At 46.8% G+C, this 18,042-nt stretch overlaps 1 protein-coding gene across 1 annotated transcript in view; it reads left to right on the top strand.

Moving 5' to 3' along the window:
* Nucleotides 1-18,042, top strand: part of APOD (apolipoprotein D) — a 22,465-nt gene that overhangs the window by 3,241 nt on the left and 1,182 nt on the right. The window contains exons 2-5 of the mRNA XM_006156752.2: nucleotides 977-1,126; nucleotides 8,911-9,032; nucleotides 12,498-12,586; nucleotides 17,751-18,042. The exon at nucleotides 17,751-18,042 is cut by the window's right edge and continues 1,182 nt beyond it. Coding sequence (XP_006156814.1) covers nucleotides 1,004-1,126; nucleotides 8,911-9,032; nucleotides 12,498-12,586; nucleotides 17,751-17,986 — 570 coding nt within the window. The 5' untranslated portion in view covers nucleotides 977-1,003 and the 3' untranslated portion in view covers nucleotides 17,987-18,042. The remainder of the gene's footprint in view (nucleotides 1-976; nucleotides 1,127-8,910; nucleotides 9,033-12,497; nucleotides 12,587-17,750) is intronic.

The raw sequence follows: 18,042 nt of genomic DNA, 5'->3' as shown, positions 1-18,042 counted from the left end.
CCCAGACCCGGCAGCTTGAGACTACTCTGAGCACATGTGTGTGCGTGCCCATAATCCCTAGAGGAGAATGGTGGAGAAGGGACTATCGTGTGGCCATCCCCTCTGGGAAGTGGTTTTGCTTTTTGTCTAGCGAGAGCACACACCCTATAGCAAAAAATAAAAAAATAAAAATAAAAACAAAAAAGGAAATACATTCATCTGTTTCTGTTCTTCATAATAACAATAACCAGCATTTATTGAGCTTTAAGTCTGCGTCAGAAACTGTTCTCTATACGCTCTATAAATTATCTTATTTAATTCCCACAAACATTCATGAGGAAGTAGATTACTATTATTCCCCCTTAATAGACAAACTAAGGTATAATTTGGACACAGTTACACTTGGCATTTGTCAGAGTCAGGCTCTGAACCCAGCCAGGTAAGCCTGGGGTCCCCACTTGCTGTTTCCGGTTAAGGTTTCCAGGCCCACTGGGGGCTCAAACAGCCAGAGTGGGACACCACACGTGCCCGGTTTTGTTTGCCTTTCGCAGCTCCCTCGACAGCTTCAGGCTCCCCTGTTGCCCGTCCTCCCTCCACATCATTTCTGTGTACCCAAGTATCTGTTGAGCCTGATACTTCGAGGTGTTGGGGGATGATTCAGAGTAGAATCAGACACGTTGCCTATCCTGGAGAAATGCATAATTAGGCAGGGGGTGGGATGCAAAATTGCAAAATCAGTCCAACAAACTAATTTCAGGCACAGGGTGCCCAAAAGCAGGTAGGAAGGGCTTTGGGGAGGTGGGGCTTTGGGGAAGTGGGGCTTTGGGGAGATAGGGCTGACAGGGCCCTGACAGCCAGGTGTCCCTGAAGGATGAGGGGTTCATGCAGGCTAAGGGGAAGGACGGCCTGCAGAGGGACCAGCCTGTGCGGGAAACCTTCCAGCCAGGATGTCCTGGGAGCCTCAGAACCACTCCCCTGCTTGGTTCCCCAACTCCAGGTCCCTGGATACCCTCCCCGGCCCAAGATGGTGACGATGCTGTTGCTGCTTTCTGCGCTGGCCAGCCTTTTGAGTACGGCAGAGGGACAAGCGTACCATCTGGGGCAGTGCCCGACCCCTCCGGTGCAGGAGAACTTTGACGTGAATAAGGTGCGGTGAAAGACTAAGCGCCCATTTCCTTTGCTGTCTCTTATTTGGATAAGCATCCTATGAGGTTCACTTCCATTATTCTGCTTCAATCTGCAGCCTGGGGCAGGTCCTCACCCTGGTTGGGGGTTTCCCCAGAGCAGAGCCTGAGGCAAGGGCTGGGTGCAGAGAGCTCTGGAAGGAGCATGTGGGAAAGCCTGGCTGGGGAGGCCCTCCGGAAGCAACCAACGGTGGGTTCATAGGTAGTTTCTCCTTGAACGGAGGGGGCTCCTCCGAGGAAGTGTGTAGACCGCACTCAGATCTTCCCACAGATGGATGTCACAGGACCTGGGAACCCTGGTGGCCCTGGCCAGGCCCTCTCACAAAGGAGAGACGCAGGTCTCAGCTGGGACGCTGACGTTCTGTGGGAACTGACAACTCAGAGGTGGGCTGAGGGACACGAGAGGGGGCAGTGTCAGTTGGCGCCAGTGTTATTATCCCCATTCTGCAGAGAAGCCAAGCGTCCGCTCTCAGGTCACACAGCCTGTAAATGCAAGTAGGACTCAAAAGTAGGCATCCCAGCAGCGCAGGCGCCCAAAGGTTACTCACGTGAGGCCCAGGAATGGCCAGAATTCCCCCAAGGGGCTTTTTTGGTAGCTACACTAAAAAAGAAAGTAAAGTAAAAATAAAATAAAAAAACAATATACCTAGCACCTCCATAAATGGTCTTTTCTCCTAGGACTGGGGGCTTGGGAAGGGGAAGAGAACAGACGAGGCAGTGGCTGAATGACTTACAGGCTCCCGCCCTGCTAACTCATGCCTAGAATCCCACTCTTAAGACATCTGCTTCTCAGTAAGAGGTTTTGAGCTCTTTTAAGAGGCAATATACTTGGGACCAACAGATGGTGTAATGGTTATGTCACTGGACTTCCACACAGTCGACCGTGGTTCAAGTCCCAGACCGACAGCTTAAAACTCACACGAGGTGCGTGTGCATGTGCATGCATACCCAAGATCCCAAGAGGAGAATGGAGGAGAAGGGATTATGGTGATTTCTTGCTGTCTGTCTGCCTCTCTAGCGAGCACACATGCTCTATGACAAAAAGAAGAGATGCACTTCATACAAGTAGCATCGAAGCTCATGAGATACTGCATTGCATCCACTAAAGATGGCCTCAGTGTGAGTGAGTGTTGGACCTCCAAGGCAGAGTTGTGAAGCTGAGTGGGTGGGGAAGGTATCCTATCACTAGGTCAGAGAAAGCTCCCACTGGGGAGGCAGGAAGAGGAGATACATTGCACTCCAGTCCACACTAGTTCACTGGTCCCTTCATTCAGGTAACCCTGGTGGACAAGAAGGAGGCTGTATACCATAGACCCAGGGAATATGAGCTATTAGCTTTTAGATAAAAATCTCAAAGCATGTTAGAAATTATCATTATTCTGTACTTGCAAAAATTATTTGAGAATTTAAGTCTTTAAAAATAATAGCCTTATTAAGATACAATTCACATTCTGCATAGTTTGAAGAGATTTCTTTTTACTTTCAGTGCCTTTTAGTATATTCACAAAGGTACGCAATCTTCACCATAATCAATCTTACAACAGAGAAGTCCCAAACCCATTTGCATCACTCTCCATTTCTCTCAAATCTTTCCAGTCCCAGGCAACCAATAATCCACTTTCTGTCTCTATGACTATGACTGCCCATTTTTTGTGTTTCATAGAAATGGAATTGTAAGCCCAGCCACTGTGGCACAGCAGTAACACAAGTGGCCTGGAAGGCTGGAAGCCACATGCTGACTGCAGGTTCAGGTCCCTAAGTCAGCCTAAAAGCACATTGGTGCATGCAGGCACCCAGAGCCTAAGAAGCCAGAGGCTGAGGATGGGGGCATGGCGTGATGAGATCCTGTTGAGGGCGTGTGCTTTCTTTCTCTCAGTCTCTCATGTGTGCATGCACACACTATCAAGGAAAGAAAGTTTAAAAAAAATTTAAAAAGGGAATGGACTCATACAATACGTGTCTTTTTGTGACTGCCTTCTTTTACTTAACGTAATGTTCCAAGGTTCGGCTATGTAGCATGTATCAGGACTCCATTCCCTTTTATTGCCAAATATCATTCTACCAAATAAATTACATCACATTTTATTTATCCATGTGTCATTTGAGTTGTTTCCAGTTTTTTACTAGTAGGAATAATGCTGCTGTGAACATTCATGTTCAAGTTTTGGGGGAGAGGGAACACGTTTTCAGTGCTCTCAGATATATACATAGGAGGGGACCAGCAAGTGGCATGGTGGTTAAGGCGCTCGATATCCCACATGGCTAACCATGGTTTGAGTTCCAGACCTGGAGGCTTACTTTCTCACTTTTCCTCTGTCTCTCTCTGTTCAAATTAAAATAAGTGAATGAATAAATAAAACTAAATAAAATAATTCTTAAAAAAAAAGATATATACATAGGAGTGGAATTGCTAACGCCTTGTTTCAACCTTTTGAGAAGCTATTAGACTGCTTTCCAGGAGAGCTGCACCATTTCACAGTCTTAGCAGTGTATGACTCCAGTTTCTCCATATCTTTGCCAATATTTGTTATTATTTATTTCTCTAATTTTTTATTAACTGGCATATAGTTGTACATAGTCCTGGGGTGCAATGTGAATTTTTGATACACAAAATGTGTACTGATTTAATTAGGGTAGTTTGCATGTCCAGCACCTCAAATACTTATTACTTTATGCTGGGAATATTTAAAATCCTCTCTTCTGGCTATCTTGAAGTGTGCAATATTTTGTTGTTAACTATAGTCACCCTCTAGTGCTATAGAAACCTAGCGTTTATTCCTCCTATCCAGCTGTCATTAGGTATTCATTACCCACTGTCTCCCTATTCTCCCCTGCCTGCTACCCTTCCCAGCATCTGGTAACCAGCGTTCTGTAATACCCTCTTCTTCTATGAGATTAAATGAATGTACCTGGAGGATGTCATGTCGAGAGAAAGAAGCCAGACACAGAAAGAACTATACCCCATGTTCTCACTCATTTGTCACCTTTTGTGACTGCGGCCATCTTCAGTGGATGCAATGCAGTACCTCATGACTTTTACTTGCATTTCTATCTTTGACGATTGATGATATTGAGCACCTTTTCATGTGTTTATTGGCCATACGTGTATCTGCTACTCAAATCCTTTGCCCACTTTTAAATTGGGTTATTTATCCCTTCTCATTATAGAACTGTGATAATTCTATCTATATTCTATACACACATCTCTTACCATATACAGAATTGACACATGCTTTTGATCATACTGTGAGTTTTTGCACTTTATTGATGTGCCCCTTGAAGTCGAAAAGTTTTTAATGCTAATGGAGTCCCAATTGTCTACTTATTTCTTTTGTTGCTTGTGTTTTTGGCGTCATACCAAAAAAAAACTCTAAAAAAAAGAAAACCTCTGTTGCCTAATCCATGATTTATTAGTATTATTAACTTTGTTTTTATTTTTAAAATTTTATTTATTATTATTTAACTTGCCATGGGTACTTTGTTTTACGAGAGAGAGAGAGAGAGAGAGAGAGAGAGAAGTAAGAAACAAGTCTCCAGGCCCGAGACTTAAACAGCAATCAGCCATGTGGGAGTCTAGAACCCCAACCATCACGCCACCCACCGGCCCCAGTATTATTTACTTTGAATAGTCCTATAGTTTTCGTTCTTACAGTTAAGTCTTTGATTCATTTTAAGTTAAATTTTGTGCGTGGTGTGACAAAATGGCCCAAACTCATTGTAACTGTGGAAGGACAGACAGTTGTCCCGGCACCATTTGTTGAAAAGACTATTGTTTCTCCATGGAATAGTCTTGGCATCCTTGTTGAAAATCAATTGACCATGTACGTGAGGGCTTATTTGTGAACTCTCAGTTATATTCTATCAATCTACATGTCTATACTTACGCCAGTACCAAACAGTCTTGATTGTTAAAGCTTTGTAGTAAGTTTTAAAATCAGAATGAATGAACCCTCCAACTTTGCCTTTCTGGCTATTCTGTGTCCTTTGTATTTTTATATAAATTTTAGGATCAGTGTGTAAATTTCTGCAAAACAAAAAAAAAAAGCCAGTTGAAACTTTTTTATTATTTTATATTTTTGCCATAGGGTGAGAGCAGTCGCTGGAGAGACAGAGAGAGAGAAAGTGAGAAATCACCCCAGGTGGAGTGATTCCCCACACATGGAATGGCCACTGCACAATCCCTTCTCCTCCATTCTCCTCTCCAGATTTTGAGTATGCGTGCATATGCACCCAGCGTGATTTTCAAGTCACCAGGCCTGGGATTCAAACCGTGGCCAGCCATGTGGGAGTCCAACACCTTAATCACCCATGCCACCTATTGACCCCTCCAGGTGGAACTTTAAAAGAGATTGCATTGAATCTGGAGATCAATTTGTGGAGTATTCCTATCTCAATAACATTGTTTTCCAATTCATGAATATAAAATGTCTTTTAATTTACTTAGGTCCTTTTTTCTTTTCTTTTTTTTTTTCCATAGAGTATGTGTGCTCATCAGAGATAAACGGAAAGAGACAGAGAGAGGGAAAGTTAGAAATCACTCCCCAGTGGGGATAACCATGCTGCAATCCCTTCTCCTCCACTGTCCTCTTGGGATCTGGGGCTAACATGCACATACATACATCTGGTGTTATTTTCAAGCAGCCAGTCCTGGAATTTGAGCCATGGCAGCCATGTGGGAGTCAGCACCTTAATAACCACCAAGCCACCTACTGGCCTTTACTTAGTCTTCTTTAGTGTCTTTTAACAATATTTTGTAGTTTTCAGAGTACAAGTTTGCATTTCTTTGGTTAAATTTATTCCTAAATATTTTATTATTTTAATGCTATTATATATGTAATTTTCTTCATTTTATTTAGATCGTTCATTGCAAATATAAAAATACAAGATCCATATATAAAAAGTAAATATATCTTTTAACCATTCCAAACTTATTAGACCAAATAATTTTGTTGTTTTGTTTTCTCTAGATTCCTTAGGGTTTTCTATACGTCGTCTGCATCTGGAGATATTTTTACTCCTTTCTTTGTACAATTAGTTTTAAACATTGAGTACTCTATGCTGGTAGAGAAACTGTACAATTAAGAGGCCATCACAAAAATAATGAGGTCGTCCGGACCAGCAGTTAGCATCATGGCTATGTCGCTAGACTCCCATGTAGCCGACCACGGTTCATGTCCCGGACCCGATGGCTTAAACTCACGCCGGGCGCGTGTGCGTGCGTGCCCAAGATCCCGAGAGGAGAGTGGAGGAGAAGGGATTGCAGCGTGACCCTCCCTCCTGGGGGGTGATTTCTCGCTTTCTGTCTCTGTCTCTCTCTGTCTGGCTGGCGAGCGCACACGCCCTATAGCAAAAACCTCTCTGAAAAGAAAATAATAATGAGGTCGTGAGGAAGCATGGTATAAAATAAATCTTTATTTCCGAGTCTCCTCTTTCCTAGAATACTTGCTACCTCTGTTTTAATGGTGAAGCATGACAGCCACTTCAGCAGTAATAGAACTATGTTTAGAAATGGAGCTTTTTCTGAGGACGTCTATAAAGCCGGTTGACTTTTAACTTATGCTTTGATGCTTTAAATGAACATTACGTTCAATGGTTTTAATGCCTGGCCGTGCTTTTCTCTAAATGAGTGGAAAATTCAGTCACGACTGTGGGTGGACGTTTAAGCCCAGGGCCATGTGACTGAAGCAATACTGCCACCTGTGTGTAGCGTGCGCTCCTTTCAGGCTCTGACTTTGTGAAGCTGAGAGCATCCCTTTCATCATGTTTTGCTAATACATTTTTAACTTTCCGCAATAATTTCAACTAATATTTTGACTAGGTAAGTTTATTCACATGGTTCAAAATTGTGAGGGAAAAAACATAGGATAAAGTTTCCCTCCCCAGAAATAACCAGTGAAAACAGTTCACTCTGCATCTTTTTAGAGATAATACATACGTCTACAAGCAAACGCAGATGCTCCTCAATTTACAACTATAAACCTATTGTACCTTGAAAATATCGTAAGTCAAAAATGCACTTAATACACCAAATCTACCAGACAGCATGGCTCACCCTCGCCTACCCAAGATGTGCTCAGAACTCACATTAACCCGCAGCTGGACAAAAGAATCGCACACAAAGCCTGCTTTATGAGAAAGTGTTGAACTGAATGCTGTACTAAAGCTGAAAAACAGAATGTCATATAGGTCTTGAAATTCAGTTTCTACAGAATGCGTTTGCACCATTGTACAGTAAAAATACTGTCACTCTCTAACCGTGATAAACTGAGGGCCATTTGTACATATATAACTGTGGCATAAGGGCTTCCGAAGCTGCCCATGCTCTAGTACCTGGAATCTTTGAATGTTACTCTTACATGGAAATCGGCGTCCTAAAATAGGATTAAGTTATGAACCTTGCGATGGCCAGATTGGGCCCAATCTAAACACGTAGATTTTTAAAAGCAGATCGTTTTTCCCTGCTGTGGTTAGAGAGAAAGAGGGTTGGCTGAGGATAAGAGGCAAGGGAGATGTACATGAGAAGAATTTACTGATTTTGCTGGCTCTGAAACAGAAGGTGGCCCCCAGTCAAGGAATAAAGCAGGTCTCTAGAACTTGGAAAAACGATTCTTCCCTGGAGCCTCCAGAAAGGAACACAGACACACCCCAAGTGTAGCCCAGTGAGACCCGTGACTTTCAGAACTGTAGGATAACGAAGCCATGTCGTCTTCAGCTTGTGGTAGTTTGTTATAAAAGCAATAGAAACCAATGTAATAACCTTTTCCCCTACTTTACACAAAAGGTAACTTAACGTATATATGCTACTTGGTTCCTGACTCTCTCTCTCTCTTTTCTCAGGGAACATAGCTTAGAAATAATTGCATCTCACTCTTTCAAAAGAGGATGTATAGAATTCTTTGGACCATCACTCATTTACCCAGCCTCCTCCTAATGCTCTCTTAGGCTATTTCCTGTCTTCGCTTACTAAAACAGCACTGCAAGAATAACCTTACACATACATCATGTCTTATAGCTGGAGGATGCATTCCCAGAAGCAAAATTGCTAAGCCCGAGAGTGTATGTATTTTTAGCTTTGTGAGATGTTGCCACAGTGCCCTCCACAGACGTTGTCAGTCGGCATGGTCTCTGTGCAAGGCGCGGACACCAGCATGAGGGTGCAGTCCCCTCCCCTCCTCAGCCCAGGACAATTTCCTTTAAACGTGATTCCATTCTGAACCGATGGACAGAGCAAGCCCCTGGGGGAGTATGACAGAGGTCTTCGAAATCCTGATCACCTGCCAAAGGCCTTTGTGACAAACTCCCTGTGCAAGGTCATCTGGGGAAAGTCCCACCGACCCCAGAGTCCTGGCACCCCACTGTGACCATAGCTGACTTCACACAAAAGTCAAAGCTGCCTCGCAGGTTCATTAAATGTTTGAGATGAAAGGTGCTTTACAGCATCCAGAGCAATCCGCTCCTCTGCTAGAGTCTAGAATTTCACACAGATCTTGGCTGCAGAGGAAACGGAGCGCGCAGCTAAAGAAAGAGCTCTTTAGGAGTGAGAATGTGCATTCAGCCAGCGCCGTACATCCGATTCCCTTCTTCTCGTCACTGTCGGTACCTTGCTCAGTGGCACTGAGAACAATGCAGCCCATTTTGCCCGGCTTCCCCAGGAAAGGGCTCTCTTTCTGAAAGGCAACAATGGGGAAGAGTCTGCAGGTCCCCAGAGAGCCACAGGCTTTTGCCCCGCTTGTTGTTGTCTCTGCAGTATCTTGGAAGATGGTATGAAATCGAGAAGATCCCAGTGAGCTTTGAGAAAGGAAGCTGCATCCAAGCCAACTACTCACTCATGGGCAATGGAAACATCAAAGTAGTAAACCAGGAGCTGAGGTGAGTGGCTGCGACAGCGGAGCCAGAGCCCGGCCTGCAGCACGCTGCCCTGGGGCGACTGGGGCCCCTGCAAGCCAGGTCACAGGGAACGCCAGCACCGCGGGCTGGGGGCGGCAGGAGCTAAGATGGACTGGACATTGGGCAGACAGGGACGGTAAGGAATACAACTCACTTGTTCAGTTCTTCTCCACTTACTTACCAAGCACCTTCTGTAGATCAGATCCTGTGAGAGGCAACAGGGACCCCACAAGAACCCAAACTGACAGGGTTCCTGCTTTCACACAAAAGAGACCCTGGCAGCAAAGGACACAGGGAGCCACCTTGTCTGACCTTCAGCCTGAAGAGAGGCCCCTGCTGTGCCATCTGCTGACAGAGGGCATCCAACTTTGCTCAATGCTCCCAGGAATTGGAAGCTCAGCACCCACTCTGACAGTCGTTCCATCTGCAGGCAGCTTTATCCATTGCAAAACTCCTTGGCCAGCCGCGGTGGCACAGTGGGGTGTGGCAGGAGTGCACTGCTCTGCAGTGCAAGACAGCCATGAGAAAGATGGCGGCTTGGTTCCCGGGCTGTTCTGTACCTGCTGGGCGTGCACACCTGTCCTACTGGCAGGGGTGCTGGGGGCAGGGCCATGGCATGAGACCCTGTTGGGTGTGCCTGTCTTTCTCTCTCTTTGTCTATGAAAGAAATGTAAAGAATTCCTCTGTCTTTCTCTCTCTTTGTCTATGAAAGAAAGAAATGTAAAGAATTCCTTTTTTATAATAAAAAATCAAATACATATATTTCACAACTCTGTAGGTATTCTGGATTAGATAAACAGGATGTCCTTTAGAAGTATGACATCTCCTTTTGTTAATTTATTTTTTTGAAATCTACTTATTATTTCCTCTGTGAGCGGCAGAGAGAAGGAGAGCAGAGAGGAACCCCAAACAAGGTCCCCATGCCACAGTCCTCACCTGGTTCCAGGCTGAGGGAACCCAGGGACTTTCCTGCGTCCTAGCCACTGCACCACCACCTGGCCTCATGCTTTTCAGTGTCAATTTTTATTACTGAGAGCTTCCACCTCTGATATGTGGTCCAAAATTGTACATTTTAGCAAGCAACATAACTTTCATTTTTTTAGAGAGATTTTTGTTATTGAGTGTGTGTGCTTGCTGGAGAGACAGAGAGATAAAGAGACAGAAAGTAAGAAATCACTCTCCAGTGGTATGGCCATGCCCCAATCCCCTCTCCTCTCGGGATCTTGGGCATACACACAAAGGTGTCTGCCATGTTTTAAGCCACCAGTCCAGGCCTTGAACCGCCGTCAACGTGACAATCCAGCAACATAACCATTATGCCATCTGCTAGTTTCAGTAGGTGCTATTATTAATCCTATATATGGATGAGGACACAGGTACAGGAATGTAAAGTAACTTGCCCCAGGGTCACATAACTGCTATGTGAGGAAGCTAAGATTTGAACCCGGGGAGATGTGAACTGTCCTTCCTCTTCCCTACAAGATCTGAGAACTGTATTCAACTCCAGAAAACAATCACAATCCAGCCTAAAAGTTTCTAGACTCAAAGAGGCTTTTCTGTGGCCATCCCATCAGCCACTAACCTTCTTGTGAGCCAAAACCCAGTGGACCAATTTCCTGGCCCTGCATGAACCAGAAAAAAGTACGAATTGTGAGGGCCTTTAAAGAAAATTCCAGCTCATTTCAGCATCCCAGGGAAAGGTGCAGGAACTGAGATGCAGGTACCTTGGAGATCTCACAAGAATTTTGTAGGCCCCCAAAGTTGCAATGATCTCATTTCAAATATTTTATCCCATTCTGAGATCAAGAGTCTGACAGTGACACAGAACTCCAAACCCATGAGGTCCCCCACCTCTCTCGGAGGGCGAGGAGTCCCCTTAACTGTATCCTGAGTGTTAAGCTGCTCTGCTTCTAGAGTTATACCTGTTTAGACACTAGAGCACATGGAGACAATTTCCTTAGCTCAGGAAAGTGGTACAGTTTCATCTTCCAGGAGGAGTCCAGAATAAGTGTAGGACTCAGAGGGGAGTCTGAGCAGGAGGACGTACCTAATCAACATGCCAGAATTTGAGAGCAAGCCAGCTGACATGGAGTTGGGCTGCCTGATTTCGAATCTTGGCTCTCCCACTTCCTAACCACGTAGTCTTAGTTCTGATCATTCTCTGTGCAGTAGTAACAGAATCTACCTCCATCAGACTATTTGAGCATTAAATGAAGTAACTAGTAGTGTAAAGCACTCTCTTCCCAGCTGTCTGAGTCCCAGGTGAGACAGCAGAGCGTGGTCTCCAGCCCTGCCAGGTAATTAACAGACAGGATAGCTGGGAATGTCAGAGTACACTTCCCAGCCTTCCCTGCTCTTGCTGACTGTCCGGTTTCTAGGACACCCATCACCACTGACCACGGCTCTACCCTCCTACTTGCTAACGGACTGCTGCTGTAGGTTTAGTCTGCTGCCCCCCGGCCTTGGGGACTGATGGGCAGGTAGGCAGCGCCCCTAAAGCTTCCCTGGGAAGGCACCCCCCTGTTGCCTGAGCACCCTCCTCAGTGCCTCCGCCCTCTGGCTTTTCTCCCCTCTCCTAGACTCAGGGAACTGTGGGAAGTTACCCCAAAATAGGGCAGGTCCCTTCAAAAGGGTAAAATCATTTCACCCCACCTAAAATCATCATTGTAAGACATCATCATTTTATATACCATTAAGAAATGACACTGCCAATTATCAATGTCAGGTGGTATCGATGATAAGGAGAGGCATTTCTTCACATCTAAGGGCTCCGAGATCTGGGCTGTCTCAGACTCTCTGAGAGGAGGACGATGTTCCCGCGCTGCCTGCTTTTCCCTGGCCTGGACGGGAATCGTCCACACTCACGGAGGGGCCTGCCTAACCGGGAGAGGTCTCAGAGCTCAGAACCCTTGAGGGGGCAGACCACGTCTATGACATCACTGAGGAGGAGACAGCGTTCGGACCTTCGGATGCTCTGCTCTGCTTTATTCCTAGTGAGCGAGTGTGTCCGCACCTGTTCCTTTGACCTCTTTCTCACTCTTAAAGAAGCGAGGCTTCTTTGTATCTTGGGTTGTTTTTCCCTTCTCTTTTACTGCCTTTCTCTCAGGAGCCTGGGAACAGGAAATGGCCTTTCAGACTATTGAAGACAAATCTAAAAAAAAAAAAAAGAAAAGAAAAGAAAGAAAAAGAAAGAGTTGAAGTGCCTATTATCCAATCCTGGGGTGTCGCTTACCGCCCGACAGCTGTCCTCCCTCCTCTTGGTCTCAGACAGTCACCAAGGAAAGGCAGGGACTGGGGCAGTCCTTGCTGCCTTTGAGAGTCTCCCTCAGAGTCACACTGTGGCCACCACGGCTCTCAGTGTCCTGTCTCGCCCTTCCCTGATGCTTGGCTTGTGATGAGTCGTGTACTTTTTCCTTCTTTCTTTACTGTTCTCTTTGTTACTCGTAGTGCTGACGGAACTGTGAATCAAATTGAAGGAGAAGCCACCCAGGCCAACCTCTCAGAGCCCGCCAAGTTGGGAGTTAAGTTTTTCTGGTGTAAGTATACCATTCTCTCAGGTTTCAGGGACAGAAGATATGCAAACCAAAGGCTAGCGCCCCGGATTGGAGCACCTGTCACTTCAGAGTGTCATCTGTAATGACTCAGTACATCTTTACAGAGCCCCTACGGTGCGGCATGCACTAGGGATGCAATGGCAAGACCAAGCAGGCCCTCATGCCTTCGGTGCATGTCCCCTGTAGACACTGGCACGTCTACACAGCTGCAGGCAGTGTTTCAATAGGTCAACCCAAACGGGGTCACACAGTGCACGAGCAATAGGAGACTTAATCTAAGTTCCTCTCTCTCTCTCTCTCTCTCTCTCTCTCTCTCTCTTTTTCTTCAATTGCCAGAGAGTACATGCACTTGCCAGAGAGAGGGAGAGGGAGAGGGAGAGGGAGAAGCACCCTCCAGTGGAACGTGGTCACACCACAATCCTTCTTTCTCTCTTCCTCCTTCCATCAGGATTGGAGGCATGCATGCACACACACCTGGCATGTTTGTCAAGCTGCCGAAGCCGGAATTTGAACCACGGTCAGTCACGTAGGATCCAGCTCCCCACGCACAGCACTTAACCACTGAGCTAAAGGGCCAGCTAAACTCAATCCGATTTTATTTCCCAGAGGAAACTGAGGCCTGAAAAATAGTAGATATCAACAGAATGACTAATATGTACAAGAGCTTAGAGCAGGAGGAGACAGTGAAGCAAGTTCTGACTCAAGCTTTTTTTTTTAATTGCCAGAGGATGAGTATGCTCACCAGAAAAATGGAGGAAGAGAGAGAGGGAGAGAGAGACTGCCCCCCAATGGGGGTAGTTGCAACACAATCCCTTTTCCTCCATTTCTTCATCCTATCGGGGTTTGGGGCAAGCACACACATGTGCCCGGCTTCATTTTCAAGCCACTGGGGCCGGGATTGGAGCCATAGTTGACTCCGTGGGATCCGGCATTCTTAACCACTAGGCCCTGGGGCTGGCCCCCTCTGTCATTTTCTAATCACATTTTGGGGGACTGTGAGAGACACTAATTTAGGTATTTGTCCCTCTGAGTTCTGAACTAACCAAGGAATTCACAAAAAGGACCAAGTATTAGTTTTACTGTGGAGATAGATGCAATGAAGAGTTCATCTCAGACCTGTGAGACTTCCTAAAGCTGAAAGAGTTTGGGAGCCCCCCTCCCCCTACGGAAGACACCAAAGACATCAGCTGCAAGAGAAATGTTACCTCCCACCCCCACCTCTGCCATCCTTCGACCTCACATCAGTCAAGTCCTTGGTGTTAGGCAGAAAGGAAGTTCTTCTTTTATAGACCAAGAGAGGAATGCTGGAAGGAAAAATTAATTCTTCCCACACAAGTGACTATGTGTGTGAACTGAGCTCACGTTATAAGCCAGGGATGGACCGGCCGGTGGCATGGGGTTTGGGGTGACTAGATCCTATATGGCCAATTTCACAGTTACAGTCCCTGACCTGGTAACTTAAAAGACACGTTTGGCACGTGTGTGTGTGGCCAAAAGAAGAGTGGAGGAGAAAGGATTGTGGCCTGGCCATCACCCTGGGTCGTGCTTTCTCATTTTGCCACCAATAGGTGGCATGGTGGTTGAGATGCTGACTCCCACATGGCCTACTGCAGTCTGAGTCCTGGATCTAGTGGCTTGAAATCTGGCAGCCTGGCAAAAGATGGGGTGCCCCGAGGAAAAGAGCTGTGGGCTGAGAAAGGATAGAGGAAAGCAGGGGGTTGGGTGGACTGGGTATCTCTGAGGTAGCCCCAAGCCATTCTATGCTTTTTAAAAATGTGTTGATTTTCGATTTTGACCAGCTCATTCTTTTGTAAAGCAGGCAAAGCCCTGTGCTCCAGCTGTGGCGCACTCTGTCGTTCTAAACAAGCCTCTCCTGGCCTTCTCTGGCTGGCCTCAGATTCCTTCTATTGGTAAAGCCCAGCAGCAGATTGTTGAGAGCTTTCGCATGCCCTGCAGCAAAAACATGAAAGACTATGTCTACTTACAGGTGCTCCCTACAGAATCACACCGGGCACATACGTGTGCGCCCAAAATCCCAGGAGAGGAATGGAGGAAAAGGAATTGTGGCATGGCCATTGCTCCCTGGGGGGTGATTTTTCACTTTCTCTCTTTCTGCCTCTCTCTGGGGAGTGCATGTGTCCTATGGCAAAAACCTAAGGAAGGGAACCAGCAGTTAGCGTAATGGCTATGTCACTGGACTCCCACGTAGTCGACCGCGGTTCGCGTCCCGGACCCAATGGCTTAGAACTCACACCGGGCCCGTGTGCGTGTGTGCCCAAGATCCTGAGAGGAGAACAGCGGAGAAGGGATTGCGGCGTGGCCATCCCCCCTGGGGGGGATGATTTCTCGCTTTCTGTCTCTCTGTCTCTCTCTGTCTGTCTGGCGAGCGCACGCGCCCTATAGTGAAAACCTCTCAAAAAAAAAAAAAAATCCTAAGGAACAAACAAACAAAAAGCCAGGGATGACTGCCAGAATCATTAAGATAGATAACACACTCTGTAGGTCATAAGGGACTTTGTCCGCATTAGTGTCTCTTGTTATTCTTAGAAAGAAAGAAGAGACTTGCAGGAGGGCTAGGTGGTGTAGGCAGGCCGTGGGCTAATTAGAGGGAGGGTTGGGACTTAAATTTGGGTCTCCAACTTCCCAACTGAGTATTTTCCAGGGTAACCATGACGTGCGCAATCTTCATCAGGAAACCTGGGAGAACAGCTGAAAGGGAGGCAGGAGCTGTTGGCTGAGGAATGTGAGGAGGAAGGTTCTATTCTGGTTGGATTAGACGGTTCTGTTGGGCCTTGTCGGGGGTCTGGAAGATTATGGGAAAGGATGCTCCAGGTGGGGGGATTGGCATAGGACAAGGCCTTGATAAAGTGGAGCCAGGATAGAGCATGGGCCAGCAGGTGCAGCCCACATGGCCGACTCCATGGTTCGAGTCCCAGACCCAGCAACTTGAAAACCACACATAGTGGCTATGTGTGTGTGTGCCCAAAATCCTGAGAGAAATATAGAGGAAATGAGATTACAGTGTGGCCTTTCCCCCAGAAGGGTGATTTCTCATTTTCCCTCTGTGTCTCTCTGGTGAGCACATAAAGAAAGAAAGGAAGAAAAAAAGGAAGAAAGAGAGAGAGAGAGAGAGGAGAGAGAGAGAAGGAAGGAAGGAAGGAAGGAAGAGAAAGAAAAGGAAGGAAAGAAGGAAGGAAGGAAGCAAGAAGCCTAGAGCATAGGAGGGTACATGCGGTAGGGATAAGGTTAGGCAGGGCCTTGGAAGCCACATTAGTGCATTTGAAGTTTCCTCCATGAGGAAAAGGAGACTGTAGCAGTTTTCTACTAACGGAAGAGGTGGAAGTTCTCTGTAGAGAGAATGATCTGGGTGAACGTGTTCCTGGCGGACCTTTTAAGAGGAAGACAGAATGTTCACGCCCGGGTGGTGCAGCTGGGATGCGATACTGCTGTGGGAAGAGGTGGGAGACATTTTGAAAAATCACTCAGTGCTCAAGAGTTCTCAGTCCAGCTGGGGAAATGCAAAGCAGCTGAAATCCATAGCTAGCAGATGAAGATGACTGTAACACACTCTCTGGGAGAGTGAGGCAGGCAGGGCGACAAGCGTGTTAGAAAGGTGAGCTGGAAGCACCCCTCTGCCTGGGCTTCCATCCAGACTTCTTCCAGGTGTCTCCTGTGTTTTATAAATGAAGGCAGAGGCAGGAGGGACCTCAGTGGGTGGTCAGCCAGGCCAGCCCCCTTGTGGTGTCCTGATAACCAGCTGGGTCCCTTTTTTTTTTTTTTTTGAGAGAGAGGTTTTCGCTATAGGGCGCATGTGCTCGCCAGACAGACAGAGAGAGACATAGAGACAGAAAGCGAGAAATCACCACCCAGGGGGGATGGTCACGCCGCAATCCCTTCTCCTCCATTCTCCTCTCAGCGGGATCTTGGGCACGCATGCACACGCGCCCGGCGTGTGTTTTAAGCCACCGGGTCTGGGACGCAAACCACGGTCGACTACGTGGGAGTCCAGCAACATAGCCATTACACTAACTATGGGTCCCTGACACCCAGCCAGGCCCCAGCCACTCCCACGCTGCCCCTTTCTCCAACAGCATCTCAGGTCACTCATGACTTATTCTCTTGAGCTGGCAGACATAGGAGGTTTTGTTTTGTTTTAATTTGCCTGAAGGTATGTGCAGAGAGAGAGAAAGGGAGGAAGCACCCCACGCCCATAGGGGATGGTCATGCCGGCATGCCTGCTCCACGTCTCCCTTTGTGCCAGACTGTGCTCAGACATGCACATGCACCCGGTGTGTTTCTCAGGCTGTCAGGTCCAGGACTCAAACCATACTGTTGGCCATGTGAGATCCAGCCCATGCAACCACCAGGCCACGGACTGGTCCTGGAGGTTATGTAGAGTAGGAGGAAGCAGGATGCTCAGTACCCAGGAGCAAACCGCCTCTTGACTACAAACCTCCACGACTCTCTAATCTGATGCCAGCAAGTTTCAAAAGTGGAAAGATTAATGAAGATCATACAGGAAAAAAAAAAACAAAAAACTAAATCTAAGGGCAGCTCTGTGGCCTGGGGGTTGAGACAGCCAGAGCACCCACTGCCCTGCGCAGAGGCTGGAGAAACATTCCTGGGCGTGTATGTGTGCCTAGAATCCTGAAAGAAGCAAGAGGTGGAAGAGAGGGGATTGTGGCATGTCCTATGTCCCTTGGGAGATGCTTTCTCCACTCTCTCTTTGTCTCTGTCAGGTAAGCGTGTATACCCTCTAGTTAAAGAAAGAAAACAAATCTAGGTAAGGGTGGGGAAGTGTCTTAATGTCCTTCAAAGCTCCCAAATGACTCCCCCATGAAGCCAGAGTTAAGAACTACTCAGCTAGAAGAAAAAGAACTCCAGAGCCTGGCTTCCAGAGTGCTGAGTGAGGTCTGTCTTTTCTTTCTTTCTTTCTTTCTTTCTTTCTTTCTTTCTTTCTTTCTTTTAAAATAATTATTTATTTCATTTTATTCATTCATTTATTTTAATTTGACCAGAGAGAGAGAGAGAAAGTGAGAAAGCAAGCCAACCAGGTCTGGGACTCAAACCGTGGTCTGCCATGTGGGAGTGTCCAGAGGCTTTTCTTGTCCCCGTCCCCCTAACGCTGCCTTCCTCTGGTCGTCAGTTATGCCCTCGGCACCGTACTGGGTCCTGGCCACCGACTACGAGAACTACGCCCTCGTGTACTCCTGCACCACGATCATCTGGCTCTTTCACATGGACCATGTCTGGATCTTGGGGAGAAACCCTTACCTCCCTCCAGAAACAGTGTCCTACCTAAAAGATATCCTGACTTCGAATGACATCGACATTGAGAAGATGACGGTCACGGATCAGGCCAACTGCCCCGAGTTCCTGTAAGGAGGCGCTAAGGAGGCTGCGCCCACTCCATGCTATTTCCGTGGCTTTGCTTTGCC

Source organism: Tupaia chinensis, unplaced genomic scaffold, assembly GCF_000334495.1.
Source record: "Tupaia chinensis unplaced genomic scaffold, TupChi_1.0 Scaffold000515_1, whole genome shotgun sequence".
In the NCBI taxonomy this organism is placed as follows: domain Eukaryota; kingdom Metazoa; phylum Chordata; class Mammalia; order Scandentia; family Tupaiidae; genus Tupaia; species Tupaia belangeri.
Note: the sequence above shows the minus strand (reverse complement) of the source record. Positions and strands in the feature narration are given on the sequence as shown.